The following is a 26,021-nucleotide window of genomic DNA, read 5'->3' on the forward strand; positions in this document are numbered from 1 at the left end:
GTACGCAGAAAAGGGGCACAGGGGGAGTGAGCAGTGGGTGGGATGGTAGAGGCTTGAGGGGTAAGGGACTCTTGTTTGGGAGACTTAATCCAGGAAACAACAGAGGGGGCAATGCAGAATGGGATGGAGAGAGAGAGGAGGATCTTAAAATCTGTACATGAGGGGATCGTGGCCTAGAGGGAAAGAGGGCAAAGAGTGGATCCAGACCATGTCATTCATCGGGCAGTGGGAGAGCAAGGTGATGGGCAGGGGTGCATTCTGGGGCCTGTGGGAGGAGAGACGAAAGCGGTGGAGGTGATGGAAGGAGAAGAGGGGGGAGTGGGGGCCTGATGTAAAGAACTGTGGGCAGTGGCTCTATTAAAAGGGAACAGAGAAGAGGAAGGAAGGTGAGATGAGGTGAGGATGAGTATAAGGAAGCCTAAAGGGAAGGCAGTACTAAACCCAGTGGAAGGACTGGACGAGAGACAGCAGATGGTTTTGGAGAGAACGTGGCAGGGCAGGGGATGGAAAGAGCGTGAGCTGTGAGGGCAGGTCACAGGAGGGAGCGCCCCCTGTGGAGAAGGGATGACCCAATGCAACTCGATGACAGGCATCAGGGAGCACTGAGATGAGATCATGGGCCCTAGAGAAGAGGCAGACGCTTTCCCTGGGCCAGGGAGAGAAAGGGAAGGAACGGATCACGTGAGGAGAGGTCACAGGAAGGCATGTCCAAATGGGGTCTCGATGTGGCACGACAAGAGGGTCACCTACCAGAGACAGACCAGGTGATGGGAGGCATCCAGGGGAGGATGGAGAATGGAGCGCAGCAGAAGGGACCCAGGCTGGACACCAACGGGGGAGCAACGGCAAGAGGGAGGTGGGCAGGTAGGAATCCAGGCAGATCTCAGATGTGCCAACCAGAAGGAACCTCAGAGTTTCAGGGCCAGCCAGTGGGAGCAGAGGCTTGGGGAGGGAGGAGTGGAGGGTGGCAGGCAGGGGGTGGGGAGCAGTGGCTGCTGCTACAGCCTCGAATGTTGTGGCAAGGGTGCAACTCTTCCGCCAGGCTCTTTACTACGGATCCGCTGGGGGCGGGGAGGGACTGGGTTAGGGTGTGGGTTGGCTTTGATGGGGTTGGACGGGAGGGCAGGGTTGGGATTAATGGGGGTGGGGGTGGGGAGCTGGGGGAGGGTCATGAGGCAAGCTCCAGGCATTGAGAATATCATCTACTTCAACTGAACTTCTGGTACTTACACGTCCAGTGTTGGGGTGATGACTTCAGGTTGAGGAGAGGACTGGGAAGACCAGTGAATCCACCCAGAGAGGACAAAGGAGAGTAGCTGCAGGAAGGGAGGGAAAGGTCTGCTTGGCAGGAATCACAGAGGGACAGGAGGACCATGGGGACAAGGCTCTGTGGGGGACGGTGTCGTGGGTCTGAAATGAAGAGAGGTAAAGTAGGGAAAAGAACGATGGCAAGTGCCAAGAAGGACCAGATTTGGACCAATGATATTGTCCCAATGCCTGAGGGTCATAAAGGATGGGGGGCAGGAGGGGTGTGTGAAAAGAATAGTGTTTTAATGCAGACTGGGGCTTGGGGCACGTCAGGTGTCAGTGAGTTAATATGGAAGGGAATGTGGTGGTTCCAGGAGGACAGTGCCGGGCCAGTGTCAAGAGTGGGGGGCAGGGCTGGGATCCTTGAGGAACAAGGGTCAATGGCAACCGATGGGAGCCTAGAGGCGGGCAAGAGGAGAGTGCAGCCCAGGGAGGCACGCTGGGCTTCCACAGCAGTGATTCCTCCCCAGGGAGGCCTGTCAGAACATCTGAGGGTGAGCAGTTCTCTGCTCCAAACAAAAACAAAAAAATCAAAAAAGAAAACACAAAAACATTCCTGAAAGATGAGGCTGATAGGCTGCCTTGGGGGTCACGCATCCTCGGGTGAGAATCACTGGGTGGAAGGGGCAGGGTGGACAGCTGGGCAGAGAGGTGACGCATGAGCAGATGAGCCCGAGTCGGGCAGATGGAGGCATCAGAGTCAAGAGTGTCAGACATGGAGGAAAAGCACCCAGGACCAGGGAGACAGCGAGTAAATGGATGTAGCCAGTAAGCCACCTGGAATGATACAGGGTGGGTTGGAATTACTGTTAATGGGTCAGGAGTGAAGTGCCAACTTGGTGGTCCCAGAGCTGAGGATGCTTGAGACATAAAGCCGAGAGATGGAAGTGATGACTGAAAGGAAGTTGGGTTGTGTGTATGTGAGCAGAGAGCACCGGAGGGGATGTCCACACAGAAGGAAGGGGCAGATGGGATGGGAGAGGACAGTGCAGGAGAGCGTCTGGGAGAGAGATGACTGCTGGGAGGGAGGAGAAGGAGGGAAGGAGGGCGGACAGCAGGACCCAGGGCTCTGTGCAGGGGGAGACTGGGGTTGGTAGGTGTGGAGGCAAGAGGAAAGGCAAAAGGCAAAAGTGCGGTGGTGAAGGGGTAAAGGTCGGAGGGTCAGGGGAAGGGTTCCCCACGACCTGTGTCAGTATGAAACAGTTTGAATGGAAACATGAAAGGTTACATTGGGGGGGCCTAGGAGGACAGGGTAGTCTGGGTTCACAGGACAGGAGCGTGAGGATTCAGTACAGAGTGTCTGAGGCAAAGGTGACAGAACTGGGTTGAGCAGTGGATGGGGGACGGAGAAGGGAGCACACAGCAGAGGAGACAACTGGATCCAGCTGGAAGGTTCAGACTGTAGCTGACAGTGTTGCTGTGCATGCCACAGAGAAGCAAGGCAGAACTTGAAACCGGGCCCAGGATGTAGGTCAGGTGAGCAGTCTGGAACCACTGAAAGAGTGTGGTAGAGGAGAGGGGCTCCAATGGGAGGATGGGCAGGTGATGGTACCCTCGCAGCTAAGGAATGAGAGGCTTGCTGAGAGGCTCAGGGAATGCGCTACCTCAAGAGAGGGATTACGAAGAACCCGAAGAAGCAGATGTGGAGAATCAGATATTCTGCCTCCAAAAGTGGGCCAAGGGTGTGACAAACCCCATGCAGAAGGAAGAGCACAGTGTGGGTATGGCCAGCAGGGAACCTGGGAGATGTGTGACAAGATGATGGAAGGTCAGAGAGAAGCCTAGAGAAGCAATGACCACCTCCAAAATGGTGGACCCAAAAAGGAAGAGTGCTTAGGGGTGAATTGGGACAGCACATGGATTCAGGACACCACACTGGAGATGGAGAGAATGGCGATGGAGGGAGCATGAGCGCAGGTCAAGAAGGGAGCAGGTGTCAAGAAAAGACCACTGCATCTGTGGCATGACTGGCAGGTGGTAGGAGAAGCAGGACAGGACGTTGAAGGTAAAGCAGAGAGGCTCTCGAAGACAACAGTGAAAGAAGAGGTAGAGGCTGGGCCAAGTGAGGTTCCATCCACACTCAGCGTGGGAAAAGGGAACAGTGGAGTCTGGAGCAGCCATGAACTGGTGGACCCTGAGAGCGAGTTGTATCAGGGGCGTCAACAGGAAGAGAAAGGGACAGCAGAGGGCAGAAAAGCTCATGAAGGCGCTAGGGGCTCAGGTATAGTAAAGGGGGCACCATGGAAAAGGGGGAGGCCATGTGAAGAGATCCCAATCTGGGGATGTTGGCAGATCTTGGGGGCAAGAGGATTGGCATGTGTGGTATTGGGGCAAGAAGGCAGGAGCAGAGCAGAGCTGAGACCCCATAGCCCGGGTGCTTGAATACCTGGGGCCCTCAGAAGCAAGCAGGGAAAGGGGACCTAGTGATAGGGGTGGAACTGAGGAAACAGGACAGTTGTTGCACATTAAGATGGACCCTGCACAGACAGCACTGGCAGGTATTCTCAAGGACTCTGGTATGGACACATGTGGATGGAGTCCAGTGTGTAGGCAGCAGATTTGCTCAGAAATGGAGGAGTGAGCAGGAACCAAGGTGGAGGTGACATTTCATAATGATCGCTGAATTCATGCATCTGCTATTCCAGGGGGCTGGAAAGGGTGGGGGTCTAATATGTGGTGCAGAGACTCCACCCAAGGAAGTTGGGAGAGAGGGCGGACCATCAAAACCTGTGGGGTGTCAGAGGTCTAGTCTGAGAAGATAACGTGGGTGGCAAAGGGGCACAGAGGGAGAAAGCAAGCAGTGGGAGGGTGGGGCCTTGGGGAAAGAGGGGTTTCTTGTCTGGGAGGCTGGATCCAATGGACAACAGAGGGAACAAGGCAGAACGGATGGAGAGTGAGAGGAGGGCCTCAAAAATCTGCACGTAGGCGTGGTGAGTGGAATGTGGCCAAGAGGGAAAGAGAGCAGAGAGGGGATCTGGACTCTGTCAAGGGGGAGTGCGAGGTCAAGGACATCTGGCAGGGGTGCATCACGGGGGCTGATGGAGAAGAAATGGAAGCAGTGGAGGCCAGGGAAGGAAGAAGAGGAGCAAGTGCCAGCTTGGTGTAAAGAACTGTGGGCAATGGCTTAACTAAAAGGGAAGAGAGGAGTGGAAGGAAGGTGAGACAGGGGCAGGCTAAGGAAAAGGCAGCCTAAAGGGAAATGGTGGCCTGGGCCAGTGGAAGGACTGGACGAGAGACAGCAGATGGTTTTGGAGAGAACGTGGCAGGGCTGGGGGTGGAAAGAGCGTGAGCTGTGAGGGCAGGTCACAGGAGGGAGCGCCCCCTGTGGAGAAGGGATGACCCAATGCAACTCGATGACAGGCATCAGGGAGCACTGAGATGAGATCATGGGCCCTAGAGAAGAGGCAGACGCTTTCCCTGGGCCAGGGAGGGAAAGGGAAGGAACGGATCACGTGAGGAGAGGTCACAGGAAGGCATGTCCAAATGGGGTCTTGATGTGGCACGACAGGGCGGTCACCTACCAGAGACAGACCAGGTGATGGGAGGCATCCAGGGGAGGATGGAGAATGGAGCGCAGCAGAAGGGACCCAGGCTGGACACCAACGGGGGAGCAACGGCAAGAGGGAGGTGGGCAGGTAGGAATCCAGGCAGATGTCAGAGGTGCCAACCAGAAGGAACCTCAGAGTTACAGGGCCAGCCAGTGGGAGCAGAGGCTTGGGGAGGGAGGAGTGGAGGGTGGCAGGCAGAGGGTGGGGAGCAGTGGCCGCTGCTACAGCCTTGAATGTTGTGGCAAGGGTGCAACTCTTCCGCCAGGCTCTTTACTACGGATCCGCTGGGGGCGGGGAGGGAGCTGGGGGCGGGGAAGGAGGAGCTCGGGGAATGAGTAGGGATGGGGTTGGGGTCGGGGTGCAGGTCGGGTTTGACAGGGTTGTATGGGAGGACAGGGTTGGGATTGCTGGGAGTGGAGGTGGGGTGGGGAGGGAGATCCAACTGCAGACACTGAGAAAACCTTCTTTAACTGCGCTTCTGGACTGATTATACATCCAGTGTTGGGGTGATGACTGCAGGCTGAGGAGAGGACTGGGAAGACCAGTGAATCCACCCAGAGAGGACAAAGGAGAGTAGCTGCAGGGAGGGAGGGAAAGGTCTGCTTGGCAGGAATCACAGAGGGAGGTGAGGACAATAGGGGCAAGACTCTCCAGGGGGACGGTGCCGTGGGTCTGATATGAGGAGGGGTAACCTGGGGAAAGGGACAGTGGCACGTGCCGAGAACAACCAGGTTTACTTTTGCACCAAAGATGTTGTCACAATGCCCGAAAGCCATAAAGGATGGAGTCAGGAGGGACTGGCAGGGGGTGGGGGGAGGGAGTGTGAAAAAAGACAATGCTTTAATTCTGAGAGGGGCTTGGGGCACGTCAGGTGTCAGTGAGTTAATATGGAAGGGAATGTGGTGGTTCCAGGAGGACAGTGCTGGGCCAGTGTCAGAGTGGGGGGCAGGGCTGGGATCCTTGAGGAACAAGGGTCAATGGCAACCGATGGGAGGCTAGATGTGGGCAAGGGGAGAGTGCAGCCCAGGGAGGCACGCTGGGCTTCCACAGCAGTGATTCTTCCCCGGGTTGTGGGGGGGTAGATTTCACCCAAGGGGGGCTGTGGGCATGGACCCCAAGGGAGGCCTGTCAGAACATCTGAGGGTGAGCAGTGCTCTGCTCAAAACAAAAACGAAAGCAAAAACATCAAAAAAGAAAACACAAAAACATTCCTGAAAGATGATGCTGATAGGCTGCCTTGGGGGTCACGCATCCTCGGGTGGGAATCACTGGGTGGAAGGGGCAGGGTGGACAGCTGGGCAGAGAGGTGACGCATGAACAGATGAGCCCGAGTCGGGCAGATGGAGGCATCAGAGTCAAGAGTGTTAGACGTGGAGGAAAAGGACCCAGGACCAGGGAGACAGCGAGTAAATGAATGTAGCCAGCAAGGCACCTGGAATGATTGGGGGAGGGGGGAGGGGGATTACTGTCAATCAGTTGGGAGTGGATTGCAAGCATGGTGTCCCTGAGCTTAGGACTCTTGAGGAGTAAGGCTGAGGGAGATGGAAGTGGTGACTGAAAGGAAGTTGGGTTGTGTGTATGTGAGCAGAGAGCACCGGAGGGGATGTCCACGCAGAAGGAAGGGGCAGGTGGGACAGTAAACTGCAATGAAAGAGAGCATCTGGAGAGAGACGACTGCTAGGGAAGGAGGAGAAGCAGACGAGGGACGGAAGGCAGCACCCACCACTGCAGGACGAGACTGAGAACCATGGTGTAGCGTGTGGGGTTGGCAGGTGCAAAGCTAAGAGAAGGGCAGAAGTGCCACTGTGAAAGGAAAAAGGAGAATCAGAGGAAGAGGCTCCCCAAGAGCTGTGTCAGAAAAATAAGCAACAAAGGAGTCCGAATAGAAATATGAAAGGTTACAGGGAGCGACATTTTGGGGGCCCAGGAGGAAACCATAGAGTATGTCCACAGGGAGTGAGTACGGGTTGGTGGATGGAGCGTGCAGATTCAGTACATTGCTTCTGAGACAAAGATGACTGAATTCGGTTGAGCAGAAGGTGGTGGATCAAGAAGGGAGCACACAGCAGAGAAGACCACCGAATCCCACTGGAAGGTGCACAATGGTAGCTGAAAGAATGTCACATGGCTCAGGTTGGACAGTTCCTTTGCTATGTATGCGGTAACTGCAAAGCAGCAGAGACCCAGAAACTGGGCCCAGGAGGTAGGAGGTCAGGTGAGCAGTCTCCTAAGGGTGAGAGAATATGGTAGAGAGAGGCAGTCCACAGGGCAGGAAGAGTGAGAAAGGGCTGGCCATGGATCCTTGGGTGTAGGGCAGGAGAGGCTTGTTGAAAAGTTCAGGAAAGCACTGCACCGAGAGTGGGATGGAACAGAACCTGTAGGTGGCAGTGGACATGGAGAATCCAGGAACTTTTGCCCCTAGGAATGGGCCAAGGGCATGCAGGAGGCAGAGCAAAGAGCAGGTAAGGCCAGCAAGGAAAACGGGAGTGGTGGGAGGAGGCCAGAGGAGAATGAGGTGGGAGACAGAGATACTGGCCCATTGAAAACGCTGGAGACCACTCTGTCAGTGCAGGGCATGGGGAGATGTGAGAGGTCAGGGAGAAGCTCACAGAAGCATCAACCTTCTCCAAAAGGGTGGACTAGAAACAGCAGGGGGAGAGCAGAAGGAGTCACAGCCGCACATTGAAGAGGAAGAAGCTGGCAACAGGTGGAGCTTCATGGCAGAAGGGAGCAGATGTCAAGGAAAAGACCACTGAATCCACCCAGGAACTGGCAGATGGAGGGGAAGCTGAAGATGAAGTAGAGGGTCTGTGGAAGACAAGAGTGGGAGAAAAGGTGGACAGGGGCTGAGTCAGTTCTATGTACAACCAGCTTGGAAAGGGAGAGACACTAGAGTCTCTGGCAGCCATACAAGGTGGTCTGTGGGATGCATGTTGGTTCAGGGGAGTTGATGGGAAGAGAAGGGGACCGGTGGCAGTAAATGGGGGCCGGGGAGGAAGCTCACAAACATGTGAGGGACTCAGGGTCAGAATCAGGTGCAGGTGACATTTTGCAGTGATTGCTGATCTGTGCTTCTGCTTTTCCGGTGGGGGCTGGAGAGGGTGGAGGTCTAGCATGTGCAGAGAGACTCTACACAAGGAAGGAGGGACCTTCACTAGCAGTGGGGGTCGTAGGTCTAGTCCAAGAAGGTAATGTGGGCAGCAATGGGCCACAGAGGGAGAGAGCAAGGGGTGGGATAATGGGGGGTTGGGAGGTCAAGGTCTCTCATTCAGGAGGCAGGATCCGATGGACAACAGAGGGAACAAGGCAGAACGGATGGAGAGTGAGAGGAGGGCCTCAAAAATCTGCACGTAGGCGTGGTGAGTGGAATGTGGCCAAGAGGGAAAGAGAGCAGAGAGGGGATCTGGACTCTGTCAAGGGGGAGTGCGAGGTCAAGGACATCTGGCAGGGGTGCATCACGGGGGCTGATGGAGAAGAAATGGAAGCAGTGGAGGCCAGGGAAGGAAGAAGAGGAGCAAGTGCCAGCTTGGTGTAAAGAACTGTGGGCAATGGCTTAACTAAAAGGGAAGAGAGGAGTGGAAGGAAGGTGAGACAGGGGCAGGCTAAGGAAAAGGCAGCCTAAAGGGAAATGGTGGCCTGGGCCAGTGGAAGGACTGGACGAGAGACAGCAGATGGTTTTGGAGAGAACGTGGCAGGGCTGGGGGTGGAAAGAGCGTGAGCTGTGAGGGCAGGTCACAGGAGGGAGCGCCCCCTGTGGAGAAGGGATGACCCAGTGCAACTCGATGACAGGCATCAGGGAGCACTGAGATGAGATCATGGGCCCTAGAGAAGAGGCAGACGCTTTCCCTGGGCCAGGGAGGGAAAGGGAAGGAACGGATCACGTGAGGAGAGGTCACAGGAAGGAATGTCCAAATGGGGTCTTGATGTGGCACGACAGGGCGGTCACCTACCAGAGACAGACCAGGTGATGGGAGGCATCCAGGGGAGGATGGAGAATGGAGCACAGCAGAAGGGACCCAGGCTGGGCACCAACGGGGGAGCAACGGCAAGAGGGAGGTGGGCAGGTGGGAATCCAGGCAGATCTCAGAGGTGCCAACCAGACGGAACCTCAGAGTTACAGGGCCAGCCAGTGGGAGCAGAGGCTTGGGGAGGGAGGAGTGGAGGGTGGCAGGCAGGGGGTGGGGAGCAGTGGCCACTGCTACAGCCTCGAATGTTGTGGCAAGGGTGCAACTCTTCCGCCAGGCTCTTTACTACGGATCCGCTGGGGGCAGGGAGGGAGCTGGGGGTGGGGCTGGGGATGGGGTTTGGGTTGGTGATGGGGTTGGGATCAGTGGGTGTGTGAAGGGATGGTGGTGGGAGGTGGGGAGGGGGGACAGGGTTGGGGTGGGTGTGTGGGTTGGGTTTGACTGGGTTGGATGGGAGGGCAGGGCTGGGATAAAGGGGGTTGGTGGAGGGACATGAGCCAATCTCTAGGCACTGAGAATATCACCTACTTTAACTGCACTTCTGGACTGATGACATGTCCAGTGTTGGGGTGATGACTACAGGTTGACAGGACTGGGAAGACCAGTGAAGCCACCCAGAGAGGACAAAGGAGAGTAGCTGCAGGAAGGGAGGAAGGGAAAGGTCTGCTTGGCAGGAACCACAGAGGGACAGGAAGACCACTGGGGCAAGGCTCTGCAGGGGGACAATGTCGTGGGCCTGCTATGAGGAAGGGTAAAGTAGGGAAAAAAACAATGGCAGGTGCCAAGAAGGACCAGATTTGGACCAGTGATATTGCCCCAATGCCTGAGCGTCACTGAGGATGGGTGGAAGACGTGTGGGATGTGTGTGTGAAAAGAACAATACTCTGATGCAGACTGAGGTTTATGCCCTGGCGGGTGTCAGTGAGTAACTGCGTAAGGGAATGTGGTGGTTCTGAGAGTACTGACCAGTGTCAGACTGGGGCCATTTGGGGATTCTGAAGAAGTGTCAATAGCAACCAATGGGAGGCTAGAGGTGGGCAAGGGAGAGTGCAGCCCAGGAGGTCACATTGGGCTTCCCCTGCAGGGATCATCATGGGGACAGCGGGGTGGATTTCACCCAAGGAGAAGCTGTGGGCAATGGCCCCAAGAGAGTTCCATGAAAACATCTGAACAGTGAGTAGTACTCTGCTCAATACAAAGAGAAATCAAAAAAATCCCAAAAGGAAAGCACAAGAACACGCCGGGATAATGAGGCTGATAGGCTGCCTTGGGGGTCACGCATCCTCGGGTGAGAATCACTGGGTGGAAGGGGCAGGGTGGACAGCTGGGCAGAGAGGTGACGCATGAGCAGATGAGCCCGAGTCGGGCACATGGAGGCATCAGAGTCAAGAGTGTCAGAAATAAGGGAAAAGGACCCAGACCAAGCAGACAGCAAACAAATGGATGTAGCCAACAAAGGACCTGGAATGAGAGGGCAGGTTAGGATTCACCATCCACGGTAGAGAGGGTGGGCAACAAGGTGGTGGTCCCTGAGCTGAGGACACCTGAGGAGTAGGGCTGAGAGAGATGGGAACCGTGACCAAAAGGAAGGTGGGTTGTGCAAATCTGAGCAGAGAGCTCTGGGCGAGATGTCCACAGTGAAGAAAGGGCAGACGGATGGGACACAACACGGAGGACTGCATCTGGGAGAAAGATGACTGCTGCAGAGGGAGGAGGAGAGAGGGAGGGCAGACAGCAGGACCCAGGGCTCTGTGCCGTTCGAGACCGAACAGGATGATGTCAGGCAGAATGGAGGCAGAAGTCGAAGTACTGGAGTGAAAGGAAGAGGGGAGGAGAGTCAGAGGGGGAGGCTCCCCGAGAGCTGTCAGAAGAGTATGCAACAAGGGGTCTGGATGGAAGCATGAAGGTTACAGGGAGCAACCTTTACGAGGTCCCGGAGGAAAGCACAGCGCAGGTCCACAGGGCTGAGTATGGGCTGGCGGGCAGAGTCTGTGGATTCAGTACTGTGTCTGAGGCAAAGAGGGCTGAACTGGGTTGAGCAGCAGGTGAGAATCAAGAAGGGAGCACTCAGCCGAGGAGAAGGTTCACAATGGTAGCTGAAAGAATGTTACACGCTCAGGTAGGACAGGTTTCTACTGTGTTGCAGTAGAGGAGCAAAGCAGGAGAGACCTTGAAACCAGGAGGCCAGGTGAGCAGTCTCTGACAGGTGGGAGGGTGTGGAGAGAAGAGGGGATCCAACGGGCCAGATGAGTAAGAAACTGCAGGCGATGGCGCCCGGCAGCCAGGGCAGGAGAGGCTTGTTGAGAGGATCTGGGAACGCACTGCATCAAGAGATGGATGACAAAGGGCTAGAAGGAGACAGTGGATGTGGAGAATCTAGGTACTGTGCTCCCGAAAGTGGGTCGAGGGCATGAGGAAGCCCACGCAGGAGGAAGAGCACCGCGAGGGTAAGGCACGCGAGGAACTCGGGAGAGGTGGGTGAGGCCAGAGGAGGTTGAGATGGTAGAAGCAGTGGCTCTTCGGAAATTTGGAGACAGCCCTGTCAGCGCAGCGCATGGTGAGATGATGAAAGGTCAGAGAGCACCCAGAAGCAATGACTTTCTCCAGAATGGTAGGCCCCAAAAGTAGCATGCTTTGGTGTGAATTCAGACAGCCTGGGTTCAGTACAGCATGCTGGGGACCAAGAAGCTGGCAACGGGGGAACATAAAGGCAGGTCAAAGAAGAAGGGAAAGATTAGGGAATGTGTCACATGACTGGCAGCTGGTAGAGGAAGTAGGATGAGATGTTGAAGAGGAAGCAGAGGGGCTCCTGAAGACAAGAGCAGGAGAAAAGGTGGATGAGGGGCCGAGCCAGTTCAGTGGCAGCCAGCCTGGAAAGAGAGAGACATTGGTATCTTGGGCAGCCATGAAAGGTGTCTGCGGGATATGAGCTGGGTCAGGGAAGTCGATGGGAAAAGAAAGGAACGGGTGGCAGTGAAGAGGGGAAAGAACATCATGAACATGCTCGGGGCTCAGAACAGGTAAAGGGGGCACTGCAGAGAAGAGCAGGGCAGCCTGAAGGGCTCCCAGTCTGGGACTTTGGGAGATCTCAGGAGGCAAGAAGGCTTTGTGTGGTAATGATGCCAGATGGTAGGAGCAAAGCAGAGCTGAGACACCATTGCCTGGGCCTTTGAAGACCCAAGGCCCTCAGAGCAAGGGGGAAAGGGCCACAATGACTGGTGACACAGAGGACAGGGCAGTGCTGTACCATCAGATAGACCCTGCACACAAACTACTAGCAGGTTTCCTCAGGGACACTGGAAAGGACCAGGTGGAATCCAGTGTGCAGGTAGCAAGCATGCTTAGAAATGGCACAGGAATGGGTGGGAACTAAGGTGGTAACAGCATTTGTCATCAATCACCAAATCCATGCTTCTGCTATTCATCAGGTGCTGAAGAATGGAGGTTAGCAAGTGGCAGAAAGACTCTGCACAGGGAAATCAGGGGAACGGCTGGGACCTGTGAAGCCAGTGGGGTATTAGAGGTCTAGTCTGAGAAGATAATGTGGGCAGGAAAGGGCCACAAGGGGAGAGAGCAATGGGTGGGATGCTAAATGGCTGGAAGGTGAGGGACTCTTGTTTGGGAGGCTGGACCCAAACAACAGAGGGAGCAAGGCCGGATGGGACGGGGGGGCAATTGGAGGGTCTTAAGATCTGCACATGGGTGCTGTGAGGGGATCGTGGCCTAGAGGGAAAGAGGGGGGTCTGGACATGTTATTGGGGAGTGGGAGAGCAAGGCGATGGGCAGGGGTGCATCCTCGGTCCAAAGGAAGAGAGATGGAAGCAGTGGAGGCCAGGGAAGGAAGAAGAGGAGCAAGTGCCAGCTTGGTGTAAAGAACTGTGGGCAATGGCTTAACTAAAAGGGAAGAGAGGAGTGGAAGGAAGGTGAGACAGGGGCAGGCTAAGGAAAAGGCAGCCTAAAGGGAAATGGTGGCCTGGGCCAGTGGAAGGACTGGACGAGAGACAGCAGATGGTTTTGGAGAGAACGTGGCAGGGCTGGGGGTGGAAAGAGCGTGAGCTGTGAGGGCAGGTCACAGGCGGGAGCGCCCCCTGTGGAGAAGGGATGACCCAGTGCAACTCGATGACAGGCATCAGGGAGCACTGAGATGAGATCATGGGCCCTAGAGAAGAGGCAGACGCTTTCCCTGGGCCACGGAGGGAAAGGGAAGGAACGGATCACGTGAGGAGAGGTCACAGGAAGGAATGTCCAAATGGGGGCCTCAGTGCAGCACCAAGGGAGAGTCACCTGCCAGAGACAGACCAGGTTATGGAAGGCGCACAGGGGAGGATGGAGAGAGGAGAGAGGTGGAAGGAGACAGGCTGGTTACCACTAAGAGGAGCAATGAGAAGAGGGAGGCAGCAGGTAGGAAACCAGGTAGATGTCAGCGGCAGTAACTGGAAGGAAGTGCAGAGTACTGGGGCCAGCCAGTGGGAGCAGAGAAATGGGGAAGGAGGAGGAGAAAAGGGGTGGCAGGCAGTGGGTGGGCAGCAGTGACTGCTCTTACAGCCTCAAATGTTGTAGCAAGGGTGCAACTTTTCAGCCAGGCTCTTTACTACGGATCTGGCAGGGATGGGGTGGGAGCCTGGGGGATGGAGTTTGGGACAGGGATCAGGATTGGGGTGCAGGTAGAGGTTGACTGGGTTGGATGGGAGGGCAGGGTTGGGATCAGTGGGGATGGGGGGATGGGGGTTGGAGGCGGGACACATGAGTCAAGCTCCGGGCACTAAGAAAGTCATCTACTTTAACTGAGCTTGTGGACTGATTACAAGTCCGGTGCTGGGGGTGATGACTACATTAAGAAGAGGGAAGGTAAGAACACTGAATCCACCCAGAGAGGACAAAGGAGAGTAGCTGCAGGAAGGTAGACGGGAAACATCTGGTTGGCAGGAAAGACAGATGGACATTATGACCGTAAGGGCAGGGGATGTCACAGATCTGAAATGAGGAGGGATAAACTATTCAAAGGGACAAATGACAAGCACTGAGAAAGAGGAGAATTAGACCAAAGATATTGTCACATGCCTGAGAGTCATGAAGCGCAGGGGATACAAGGGGTGTGTGGGGCTGTGGGCATGAAAAGAGACGGGAGAGGACAGTGCAGGAGAGCGTCTGGGAGAGAGATGACTGCTTGGAGTGGGGAGGGAGGGTGGACAGCAGGACCCAGGGCTCTGTGCAGGTCCAGACTGAGGGCGGTGGTGTCGGGAGTGGGTTTGGCAGGTGCGGGGGCAAGAGGGTGGGAAGAAGGTGAGAGTGCTGCGGTGAAAGAAGAAGGTCGGAGAATCAGAGGCCAGAGCCTCCCTGAGAGCTGTGTCAGAAGAGTACGTGACAAGGGGTCTGGATGGAAACCTGAAAGGTTAGAGGGAGTGATGTCGTGGGGTCGTGCGGCCCGGGAGGCAAGCTCAGCCTGGCTCATGAGCGTGGGTTGGTGGGCGGAGCGTGAGGATTCAGCACAGTGTGCCTGAAGCAGAGACGACTCAACTGAGTTGAGCAGTGGATGGGGGACGGAGAAGGGAGCACAGAGCAGAGGAGACAACTGGATCCAGCTGGAAGGTGCACAGACAGTAGCTTCTTTAAAGAATGTCACATGGCTCAGGTAGGACAGTTCCTTTGCTGTGTATGCAGTAACTGCAAAGCAGGAGAGACCTAGAAACTGGGCCAAGGAGGTCACATGAGCATTCTCCAACTGGTGAGAGAGTGTGGTAGAGGAGAGGGGTCCAGTGGGCCAGAAGAGTGAGGAAGGTCGGGCGATAGCGCCCAGCAGCCAGGGCAGGAGAGGCTTGCTGCGAGGATCAGGGAACACACTGTGCGGAGAGGACGGCAGAGAGCCCACAGGAGAGAGTGGATGTGGAGAATCCAGGAACCTTGCCCTGCAAATTGGACCCAGGGTGAGAGGAAGCCCATGCAGGGGGAAGAGCACAGTGCAGGTAAGGCAAGCGAGGAACTGGGAGAGATGGGATGAGGCCAGAGGAGCATGGGCTGGTAGAGGTACAGGCCCACTGAAAATGCTGGAGACAGGGCATGGTGAGAAAAAGAAACATCAGAGAGGACCCAGAAACAACAACCTTTTCCAAAATGGCAGACCCGAAATATAGGGTCCTTATGGCTGTTTTCAGAGGCCATGGACAGCACTTTGTGGACCAGGAGTTGGCAGTCAGGAGCATGAGTGTGTGTCGGAAGAGAGGGAGCAGATGTCGAGGAACAGGCAGCGAAGACCTCGCATGACTCAGGTGGCAGGGGAAATAGGACGGATGCTGCAGATGAAGTAGAGCGTTTCTCAGAGAGCGGAAGAAAAGGCAGAGTATGGGCCAAGTAACGTCCAATCCCCACCCACTCTGGATAGCAAGAGACAGAGGCATCTTGGGCAGCTATGAGAAGGAGGGAGCAGGTTGGGTCAGGTAGTCGATGGGACAAGTAAGGGACAGTAGGCACAGAAGAGGGGAGAGAACCTCATGAATGTGGGGACATCCACTGATCTCACGGCTCAAGAGGAATGGTCTGTGCAGTACTGAGGCCCAGTGGTAGGAGCAGAGCAGGTCCCAGCTGAGATGCCAAAGCCTGGGCGTTTAAAGACCCAGGGCTCTTAGGAGCAATTGGGGACAGGGGCCACAATGACTGTGGTGACATGGAGGAAACAGGGCAGCATTGCACATTAGATACATCCTGCACAGAAACGACTGGCAGGTAACCTCAGGGACTTCAGGATGGACTCAAGTGGATAGAGTCCAGTGTGTTGGTAGCAAATATGCTTAGAATTGGCAGAGGAGTGGCCAGGAATTCAGGTGGTATCAACAGTGCTTCTGCTATTACAAGGGAGCTATAAAGGGTGGAGTTCTAGGATGTGGCAGAGAGAGTCCACACAGGGAACCAGGGAAAACCAGGGACCTTCAAACCATAGGTCTAGTCAGAGAAGAGAATGGGGGCAGCAAAGAGGCACAGGGAGAGAGAGCAAGGGGCAGCATGGTGGAGAGTTGGAGGTGGGGTCTCATGATCAGGAGACTGGATCTGGGGAACAACAGAGGGGGCAGGCAGAATGGGATGGACAACCAGAAGAGAGTCTTAAAATATGGCCAAGAGGGAAAGAGGGCAAAAGAGAGATCTGGACCATGTCATCATGGAGTGGGAGATCAAGGCAATGGGCAGGGGTGTACCCCAGGATCTGAAGGAGGAAAGATGAAAGCAGTGGAGGCAAGGGAAGGAGAAGATAGGGAAGTAGGGGCCTGGTGTAAAGTCCTGTGGGCAATGGCTTGATTAAAAGGGAAGAGAGAAGAGGAAGGAAGGTGAGACAGAACACGCCTAAGGAAAAGGGAGCCTAAAGGGAAATGGTGGCCCAAGCCAGTGGAAGGACCAGACCAGTGACAGCCCAAGATTTCAGGAGAGAATGTGGCAGGGCAGGGGGTGGAAAGAGCGTGAGCTGTGAGGGCAGGTCACAGGAGGGAGCGCCCCCTGTGGAGAAGGGATGACCCAATGCAACTCGATGACAGGCATCAGGGAGCACTGAGATGAGATCATGGGCCCTAGAGAAGAGGCAGACGCTTTCCCTGGGCCAGGGAGGGAAAGGGAAGGAACGGATCACGTGAGGAGAGGTCACAGGAAGGAATGTCCAAATGGGGTCTTGATGTGGCACGACAGGGCGGTCACCTACCAGAGACAGACCAGGTGATGGGAGGCATCCAGGGGAGGATGGAGAATGGAGCGCAGCAGAAGGGACCCAGGCTGGACACCAACGGGGGAGCAACGGCAAGAGGGAGGTGGGCAGGTAGGAATCCAGGCAGATCTCAGAGGTGCCAACCAGAAGGAACCTCAGAATTACAGGGCCAGCCAGTGGGAGCAGAGGCTTGGGGAGGGAGGAGTGGAGGGTGGCAGGCAGAGGGTGGGGAGCAGTGGCCGCTGCTACAGCCTTGAATGTTGTGGCAAGGGTGCAACTCTTCCGCCAGGCTCTTTACTACGGATCCGCTGGGGGCGGGGAGGGAGCTGGGGGCGGGGAAGGAGGAGCTTGGGGAATGAGTAGGGATGGGGTTGGGGTCGGGGTGCAGGTCGGGTTTGACAGGGTTGTATGGGAGGACAGGGTTGGGATTGCTGGGAGTGGAGGTGGGGTGGGGAGGGAGATCCAACTGCAGACACTGAGAAAACCTTCTTTAACTGCGCTTCTGGACTGATTATACATCCAGTGTTGGGGTGATGACTGCAGGCTGAGGAGAGGACTGGGAAGACCAGTGAATCCACCCAGAGAGGACAAAGGAGAGTAGCTGCAGGGAGGGAGGGAAAGGTCTGCTTGGCAGGAATCACAGAGGGAGGTGAGGGCAATAGGGGCAAGACTCTCCAGGGGGACGGTGCCGTGGGTCTGATATGAGGAGGGGTAACCTAGGGTAATAGACAATGGCAAGCACCAAGAAGGACAAGCACCAAAGATATTGTCCCAATGCCTGAGAGTCATAAAGGATGGGGGGCAGGAGGGGTATATAGGGGTGTGTGAAAGGAATAGTGTTTTAATGCAGACTGGGGCTTGGGACATGTCAAGTGTCAGTGAGTTAATATGGAAGGGAATGTGGTGGTTCCAGGAGGACAGTGCTGGGCCAGTGTCAGAGTGGGGGGCAGGGCTGGGATCCTTGAGGAACAAGGGTCAATGGCAACCGATGGGAGCCTAGAGGTGGGCAAGGGGAAAGTGCAGCCCAGGGAGGCACGCTGGGCTTCCACAGCAGTGATTCTTCCCTGGGTGGAGGGGGGGGATTTCACCCAAGGGGGGCTGTGGGCATGGACCCCAAGGGAGGCCTGTCAGAACATCTGAGGGTGAGCAGTGCTCTGCTCAAAACAAAAACAAAAACATCAAAAAAGAAAACACAAAAACATTCCTGAAAGATGAGGCTGATAGGCTGCCTTGGGGGTCACGCATCCTCGGGTGAGAATCACTGGGTGGAAGGGGCAGGGTGGACAGCTGGGCAGAGAGGTGACGCATGAGCAGATGAGCCCGAGTCGGGCAGATGGAGGCATCAGAGTCAAGAGTGTCAGACATGGAGGAAAAGGACCCAGGACCAGGGAGACAGCGAGTAAATGAATGTAGCCAGCAAGGCACCTGGAATGATTGGGGGAGGGGGGAGGGGGATTACTGTCAATCAGTTGGGAGTGGATTGCAAGCATGGTGTCCCTGAGCTTAGGACTCTTGAGGAGTAAGGCTGTGGGAGATGGAAGTGGTGACTGAAAGGAAGTTGGGTTGTGTGTATGTGAGCAGAGAGCACCAGAGGGGGGTGTCCACGCAGAAGGAAGGGGCAGATGGGATGGAAGAGGACAGTGCAGGAGAGCGTCTAGGAGAGCGATGACTGCTCGGAGGGGGGAGGGAGGGTGGACAGCAGGACCCAGGGCTCTGTGCAGGTCCAGACTGAGGGCGGTGGTGTCGGGAGTGGGTTTGGCAGGTGCGGGGGCAAGAGGGTGGGAAGAAGGTGAGAGTGCTGCGGTGAAAGAAGAAGGTCGGAGAATCAGAGGCCGCAGCCTCCCTGAGAGCTGTGTCAGAAGAGTACGCGACAAGGGGTCTGGATGGAAACCTGAAAGGTTACAGGGAGTGATGTCGTGGGGTCGTGCGGCCCGGGAGGCAAGCTCAGCCTGGCTCATGAGCGTGGGTTGGTGGGCGGAGAGTGAGGATTCAGCACAGTGTGCCTGAAGCAGAGACGACTCAACTGAGTTGAGCAGTGGATGGGGGACGGAGAAGGGAGCACAGAGCAGAGGAGACAACTGGATCCAGCTGGAAGGTGCACAGACAGTAGCTTCTTTAAAGAATGTCACATGGCTCAGGTAGGACAGTTCCTTTGCTATACATGCAGTAGAGAAGGAAATAAGGAGAGATGATGAAGGTGGGCCCTGGAAGTAGGTGAGATCAGGTGAACATTCTGAAACAGGTGGTAGAGAAGAGGAGGTCCAATGGCTAAGAAGAGTGAGGAAGGTGAGGCAATGGCGCCCAGCAACCAGGGCAGGAGAGGCTTGTTGAGAGGATCAGGGAACACACTGCACAGAGTGTGATAGCAAAGAGCCAAAAGGATGGAGTTGGATGTCGAGGGTCTAGGAGCTGTGCACCCATGAGTGGGCCAAGGGTGTGAGGAAGCCCATGCAGGAGGGAGAGGACAGCGTGGGTAAGGCCAGGTTGGAACATGGGGGCGGTGGACGAGGTGAGAAGAGGATGAGCTGGTAAAGGTAGTGGTCTGTGGAGAACGTTGGAGACAAGCCGGTCAGTGCAGGGCATGACGAGACGAGACAAAACGATGGAAGGTCAGACAGAAGCCTGAGGGACCTGAAAAGACACGGTGCTTTGGGATGAATGGGGACAGCATATGGAGTCACTACAGCACATTGCAGACCAAGAAGCTGGCGCCTGGGGAGCATGAGGGCAGGTCAAGAAGAGACCACTGCATCTGTGGCATGACTGGCAGGTGGTAGGGGAAGTAGGATGGGATGTTGAAGATAAAGCAGAGAGGCTCTCGAAGACAAGAGTGGGAGAAAAGGCAGAGGATGGGCTGAGCAAGGTTCAGTCCACACCCAGCCTGCAAAGAGAGAGATCCTTGGCTTCTCGAATGTCCATGAAGGTGGTAAGCCAGTACTGAGATGGGTTGGGGAGTCAATGGGAAAAGAAAGGGGCAGGCAGCATGGATGAGGGGAAGAACCTCATGAATGTGTGAAGGGCTCAGGGAAGTTAAAGGGGGCTCTACAGAAAAGGGGACTCTACAGAAAAGGGGAAGGCAGCTTCAAGAGCTCCCAATCTGCGGACGTCAGCAGATCTCAGGGGCAGGAGGGGTGGTATTGAGGCCAGACAGCAGGTGTACACTAGTGAATAAAAGAAAGTACAGGTGCTATCTGTTATATCTGTGGGAAAGCACTGTTTTATGGGAAGAGAGACAACGTAGAATGTTTATAGAGGGAGAGGCTACAGCATAGCCAAGTACAAAGCAAAGGTGTATAGTGCAATCAATTGGATTTTGAAAGAATTGTATTTAGCACTGGTAAAATATGCCTCCTACAGATGCTGATATAGTGTTTACATGTTTATTGGTTTTCCAGTGAAAATGAGCAGAGGAAAAAGAGAAAGAAGAAGTGGTTAAAATAAAATTGGAACTAAGTCAACAGTATACATACAAATCATTCTTGGAACCATTAAGGAACATTATAATGGTTAGGATGCATAGTGCTACGTGTTCAACTTGATCACAATTAATGGAATAAAGGGAAATGGGAGAAATATATAAAAAGAAATTACCACAGGGAAATTGGTGAGTGGCTGCCTGAAAAATCTATCAGACAATTATGTCAAAGTGGGTAGATTCAAAAGAATAAATGGTCACATAGAGATAAATTCATAAAACAAAATCTGCAGGGAGAGCAGCAGCAGCAGTCCTCGTAACGTTAGGGCTCCTGACACCCTAAGACGAAGATACATGCCATAGGGTGGGGCTGTTTTGAATACTAAGAGTAGGTCAAGGAGTAATTTCACACATTTTCACATACTGAATCCATTTAAAGGCCAGACTGTGAACCAAGCCTGGGTGGTACCAACAAGCAGAGGTTTTTTCTAAGGCTACAAGATGGGGAAAAAGGAAATGAGTGGATATGCCATGTTTACATTGCATTCTGGAGAGATGTTATCATTTAAGAAAGGCAGCAATAAAGATGACAGCTATCGATGATGGTGTGAAACGGGAACATGAAATAGGATAGGAAAACAGGTTCAAAGTCAGCACAGAGGAAATGTTAGAAATTTCAGTGTGTTTGAGGAAAGGGAGGTTGGTTGCAAGATGAATGAACAGGTGAATGAGGTCTCAAACTGGAATCTTGGCCAGTCTCATTAACGGGTCAGATCGGGAGGAATATGGATTCTACGGCTAGGCTGATACAAATTCTAGTGATAAAGGTGGGGGAAATGGTGGCTAAATAGTAATGTTCAACCTATCCTGCTTTTTTAGCATTTGAGTAAAAATTCAGATTATGTGCTTAGCTTGGAAGAATGCAAAGTTTCACCAAGGGTCATTAATATGGATCCCAGTGAGTGGATGGAGGTGAGTCAAAGTAAAACAACAGATAAATTTTACTTAACTGAAGTTGTGGATTTAATTCAGAATGTCAGGAGTTAATATGGCTAATACTGAACAGCAAATAATGGAATGGAGACAACAGATTCAGTGAAGAGATTGGAGTCCATCAGGATCCTGTGGTAGCTCATTAAGATAAAGGTTTAAGGAAGTGTAGAACTGCAAGAACTGCCGTATGTATGTATAATATGAAAGAGTTATGAATTGTTAAATGGGAGGCAGCATCCCTAATGAAAAAAAAAAGAGAGAAATTCATATACATGTCCTGTTAAACTTTATCTTAGTATGGATATTTTCTATTGAAGGCTATTTAAATGAGTTATCTAAATTTGTTGAAATGAGAAATAATGATGCAATGAGGACCGAAAGTTCAATAATAAAAACAATATAGGGATTAGAATGGTTCTGAGCAAGTAATAAAGCAAAAAGGTAGAGTCATTACAGAGGTCCAAAGTGGGGAAAAATTTGTAGAATGTTGCATATATATGTTGTTACTGGTATAATAAACATTCAGAGGAAGGAAAGTTGCTGGATGAGAAAGGACACTAAGAAAGCATGCTGCCTTGAAGGCTTTTCTAGAAATTTTTTAGTAAAGAGTAGTTGTTGGAGGACGCAAGATAAGTAGGACTAACTAAATTGAGACTTATGATGTTGATTACTCTTTCCACAATTTGCCCAAGATTTCAGCGAAGGAGTTATGGTAATATCTTGATGTTGAGTTAAAGTAAATTTTTTCAGATGGCATAGATTTTTTGTACACTTATAAAGTAAGGAGGAGTGGGAAAGTTTAAAGATACAGAAAAGGTAAGAACAGTTGATGGAATAACTTTCTGAGGAGATGGGTGGGTGTGTGTCCTTTGAACTGTGAAAGACTTGATTTTTAAAGAGGGTAAAAGGAGAAAGTGGATAGTTTCAGAATTGAAACAATAATAGCTTCTATCTATTAAGTATTCACTATGTGTCTGGCACCACGCTAATCACGTTAATTTCATTTTATCCTTACAACAATCCTAAAAGGTTTACAGAGATCAAATAACTTGTCTATGATTACACACTCAGTGTGTTAACAGTCAGAATTCAAATCGAATTTATCTATCTCCAAAACCTACATTACTTTCTATTCTATACAGTTTTCAAGTTGAAGGAAATCACAATCTATAGAATTTCTATTTTTTTTCTGTGACTATATGGAAAATATATTTTGAGATGAGACAAGCAGAGGTAATTGATGTATAGATCTTCAGGTGATTGGTAAAATTCAGAATATCTGCAATGGGAAAATGCTGAAAGGAAGGCATGTGGAAAAGACTCTTACTACCACCTATGCCCTGGTATTTCACTTCTATTCATTGCACAGCAAAGACTTTGGATTGGCCATGGATTAAAAATTTTAGAGTTTCTAACAAAGACTAAAGAATAGAAAGGAGTTTTTTTTTAAGCAGGTAAATGATAGGTAAAATGTAAATCGACTACTAACAAAGTTTTAAAAGTCTAAGTGTTGAGACTTCCATTGGAAGAATTCCATTTCTTTTCTCCAAGATGCAATCACAAGAGTTTATAACTAAGTTTTAACACCAATCAGCAAACCCTTTGAATTTAACAGAAAAGAAAGAAAATTCTCCAAATGACAATTTTTTATAGACAAAATACTAACAACCATCAAGCAAAAGAGTCCACAGCCAGCAGACCAAAGGTTGAAACCTCTGGGCTAATTTGTAAGATCTATGTTTTAAAAAGAAATTAACTCTGTAGTAAGGAGGGGTAAGAAAACCTCCCTAAGCTTTCTGTCTTAGTAGAAATGTTTTCTGTTGTTGTTGTTTTCTCCTATACTGTATGTAACTTCTGTAATTTCAATATTATTGTTTTATGTATTTTGATATTGTAAAATTGTATTTATTGTATTCTGTTAGAACCACTCCTTGGGGTGTGAGGCACCTGAGTTATCAGTTATCCAGTGAACCTGGGGAAATGGGAGGAGCTAGTATTCTCAATTGGGGAGAGCTTGATTCTTCAACCAATGAGTTCAGCATTTTGCTTCCAAAATTAAGTGGCGAAGCAATGGCATCCCTTAAAAAACAGAAACTTAGTGGGAAGTAAAATGGGGTTAGAATTTTGAAATATGGAGAGGTGGCTACTGGAAAAAACTGAAAAAGTATGGCGTATCCCAGGATGATGGCAGAAGCCATAGGGCTACATTAAGACTGTGCCCAGATACTGGTTTAGAATAAGGGTAAATAAAACTAGCTTTATTTACATAAGAGTACAGCCAGCTTAATTACTGGCTGGTGGACATAAGCCAAATCTAACCAGAGGGAAACAGACCAGGAAAGAAAGTGAAGCTAAAAGAGAATGGAATAAGAGAAACCTCATAAAGGGATTAAGGAGGTAATTAAAGGTTGAAGTTGGATGGCCTAATGCTCAAAGGAGAAATAGTGGAGGCCAGATAGGAAAGTGCCTTCCTACCCAGGGGCTTATGGATCCAGGGTGGCCACAACTGCAGGTCCAGCCAGGGCCAGAGGGAACAACCTGGGGTTCAGACCCAGCAATGGTGCCAACTTGAATCTACCTCGTGCTAGAGCTGAGTAGCCTGGTCTATCATCCAACACAGGTGAGATTGGGCAGGGGCTCCCAGCACCAACATCTAAACAGGGAGTCAGGAGAGGGGCTAAGGGAAGACAGGTTAAGCCCCAAATGTGACTGAATGATGACCAGGGATAACTATTTACTAGTGCTTTTACGATTTCTTGTAACTCTGTAACTTTCCCAATATTTGTTAACTTCTATCTGACTTTTCCTGTATTAGTAGTAAAAATTGTTTTTTCCTGTATTAGTAGTAAAAATTGATTTTTCCTGTACTAGTAATAAAAATTGTTCAAAATGTAAGTGTGATGTGTGTGCTTATTGCAGTGAAAACTGGGTAGCAGTTGTGAAAACTCTGCAGTGAATATGGGAAGAAAAGAACTCAGGTGGGAAAATGGGGAAAAGAAATCAAGTACAACAAATACTTGACATTCATAGGTTAGAAGATCTCAAACCCCCAATCTGTAAATACCACTGGCGCTAGCAATTGGCTCTCCTTCACAGGCCTCCCCCACTCCACCCCACCCCCAAGACTGCATACAGGTCAAGCAGATTACAAGCCCTTCTCAAATGTGGATACACAGATGTTGGCTAAGCCACTCATTAGGCTGAGACATACTCTTAGACACTTGCCTTATGTTACAGGACCCTTAAAAACAATATATTTTATGATGCCACAGAGCTACTAAATAAAAAGTCCTTAGGATGCCCTGGAAAGAAACATCAGGGAGAAGTAGGCCATGATCCTTCATAGGAGACATCAGGTATATGAACCCTCACTAGTGGTGACACTGTTCCAACAGAAAGTCTGAGTTCCTTTTTGGGCTACCACTGTATACATCCAGTTGCTGTTTTACAATTAAATGTCCAGCATATTTTACTCAGAAACTTGGTTATAAAATTAATATTTCTGTAAGCAGTAACTCATTTTATAAATATAAATATACCACCATTTAATTCCAGAAAAGAAACAAATTCTTGAACCCCAAACATCTGTCCAGACATTTAAGAGCTCAAGTGGTAATGCACTCTTAATCATATCTCTTCCATTCTGTGTGTTAGTACCTGCTGTAGAGTCATCATCAGGTAAACGAACAAGAGTGTAGCATATTCCTGGTTGATTATAAGGTAGGCTGGGGACTGGGATACAACACAGCACTTCATAGGAATCTGATGGTTCCACCTGCACTGTCACTTTCTCCAGTAGCTGGTCATTGAGAGTATTGGTACAGTCAAACTGAAAAGTCAGCAAATAGGAAAGTCATGAAGCAGAAAAACTGTTTTCAAGCAAGTTGTTCCTTCCCACCCGTAACCCACGACTGAGTTCTGGAATCCTCTATACTTTCTAAACACCACGCATGTCTCCCCCTAAGATTTTTCCTGAGGCAATGAGGATAACCTTATTCTTGAGGTCTTTTTTGTTTATGTTAACCAGTTTTTTCCTCCTTCCTGAGATTGAGTTCTACCAAACAAGATGGTAGAAGTCTGATAGCTGTCTGAGAACCAAACTGAAATCCAAGTTCTTGGAACGACACACTTATTTTACCCTGATATTAAATGATGATTATTTTTTCCACAGGTTATACTTTATGCTGTCCAACTTCTCCAGACATTTCAGTTTTATGTCTTTTTAAATTAAATCATCAAAAGCTACCCATCACATCTCTACAGCTATGGAGCTAGGAAAGAAAACCAGATATGCTGCTAAATTTGCTTCTCTATAAAAGGAACGAGAATCATAAACTAAAAGGGGATTAATACTAAACCCCTTACTGGAGCCAGTTCTGGCGCTTATCTCACCTGGAACACAATATGATTGGTAAACATGTGCTTGATACAACGAACAAAATATTCTGTCTCTGCTTCTGTAAGCTGAACAGGCTCAGAAGACTTGAACAAGGGTCCTAGATTCATAAACTCAGGAATGACAGCCAGTTGTTCTATCAAGAAAAAAGGAAAGAAAAGGAGGAGGAAAGTAAGAAGACAGGGAAAACATTACTCTGGGTGTCTAAAATGTTTTAAGCTTCCATAGTCTTACTTATAGTTGAACACTCAACTAGTGTGTCCCCAAGCTTTAGTGAAATAATCTTTTAAGAGTTTATACACTCAATTTCTAAAAGCAACAAACAGACAAACAAACTTAATTCCTAATTTCATAGAATTTGAGTTCCCTGATACAGAGTAAGAATAACATTCTCCGTAAGCTGGCAACTGGAAATTGGAAAGTCCCACAGACTCCAGGTAGCGCCTGCAACTGTAAGCTAGGACAATCAATATTCGGCCATACAACTATCTCCCGTACTGAGGATTAATCAAATTGAACAAAAGTAGTGGCCTTCATTATACTTACAATGCCTCGGGTGCTAGGCTACTGCTTCTACACATCAAATCATCATACCTTGGAAAATGTCTTGCCTGGAAGGAGCCAACTTCTCGGGCTTAGTAGCCACCAGTGTGATTTCTACAAAGACAAGTATGAGCAATCAAGTGAGCTTCCCTCCTACTATCAAGCCAAA

The 26,021-nt window shown here is 51.3% G+C and overlaps 2 protein-coding genes and 2 long non-coding RNA genes across 10 annotated transcripts in view; 3 read left to right on the plus strand and 1 right to left on the minus strand.

Annotated features, from left to right (window-relative positions):
* MEST (mesoderm specific transcript) overlaps positions 1-26,021 on the plus strand; it is a 114,798-nt gene that overhangs the window by 37,002 nt on the left and 51,775 nt on the right. The window contains exon 12 of one of the 4 annotated variants that reach the window (XM_082473116.1): positions 25,085-25,274. The exons of 2 other annotated variants lie outside the window; for them this stretch is intronic. In XM_082473116.1, the coding sequence (XP_082329242.1) occupies positions 25,085-25,139 (55 nt within the window). In that variant the 3' untranslated portion in view covers positions 25,140-25,274. Of the gene's footprint in view, positions 1-22,528; positions 23,809-25,084; positions 25,275-26,021 lie in introns of those variants that run through there. One more of the 4 variants, XM_082473108.1, reaches the window with a different exon arrangement.
* Positions 1-26,021, minus strand: part of COPG2 (COPI coat complex subunit gamma 2) — a 144,617-nt gene that overhangs the window by 17,164 nt on the left and 101,432 nt on the right. For all 4 annotated transcript variants that reach the window (XM_082472922.1, XM_082472924.1, XM_082472923.1 and 1 more), the window contains 3 exons: positions 25,904-25,966; positions 25,306-25,445; positions 24,571-24,742 (listed from right to left, as the gene is read on the minus strand). In XM_082472922.1, the coding sequence (XP_082329048.1) occupies positions 24,571-24,742; positions 25,306-25,445; positions 25,904-25,966 (375 nt within the window). The remainder of the gene's footprint in view (positions 1-24,570; positions 24,743-25,305; positions 25,446-25,903; positions 25,967-26,021) is intronic.
* Positions 1,164-13,832, plus strand: LOC309666107. Its single transcript, XR_014266904.1, has 2 exons — positions 1,164-2,700; positions 10,904-13,832. It is a non-coding gene; the product is annotated as an uncharacterized lncRNA (long non-coding RNA).
* Positions 16,893-17,704, plus strand: LOC309666104. Its single transcript, XR_014266901.1, has 2 exons — positions 16,893-17,573; positions 17,624-17,704. It is a non-coding gene; the product is annotated as an uncharacterized lncRNA (long non-coding RNA).

Source organism: Balaenoptera physalus (assembly GCF_965194825.1).
Source record: "Balaenoptera physalus genome assembly, chromosome: 8".
Lineage (NCBI taxonomy): Eukaryota > Metazoa > Chordata > Mammalia > Artiodactyla > Balaenopteridae > Balaenoptera > Balaenoptera physalus.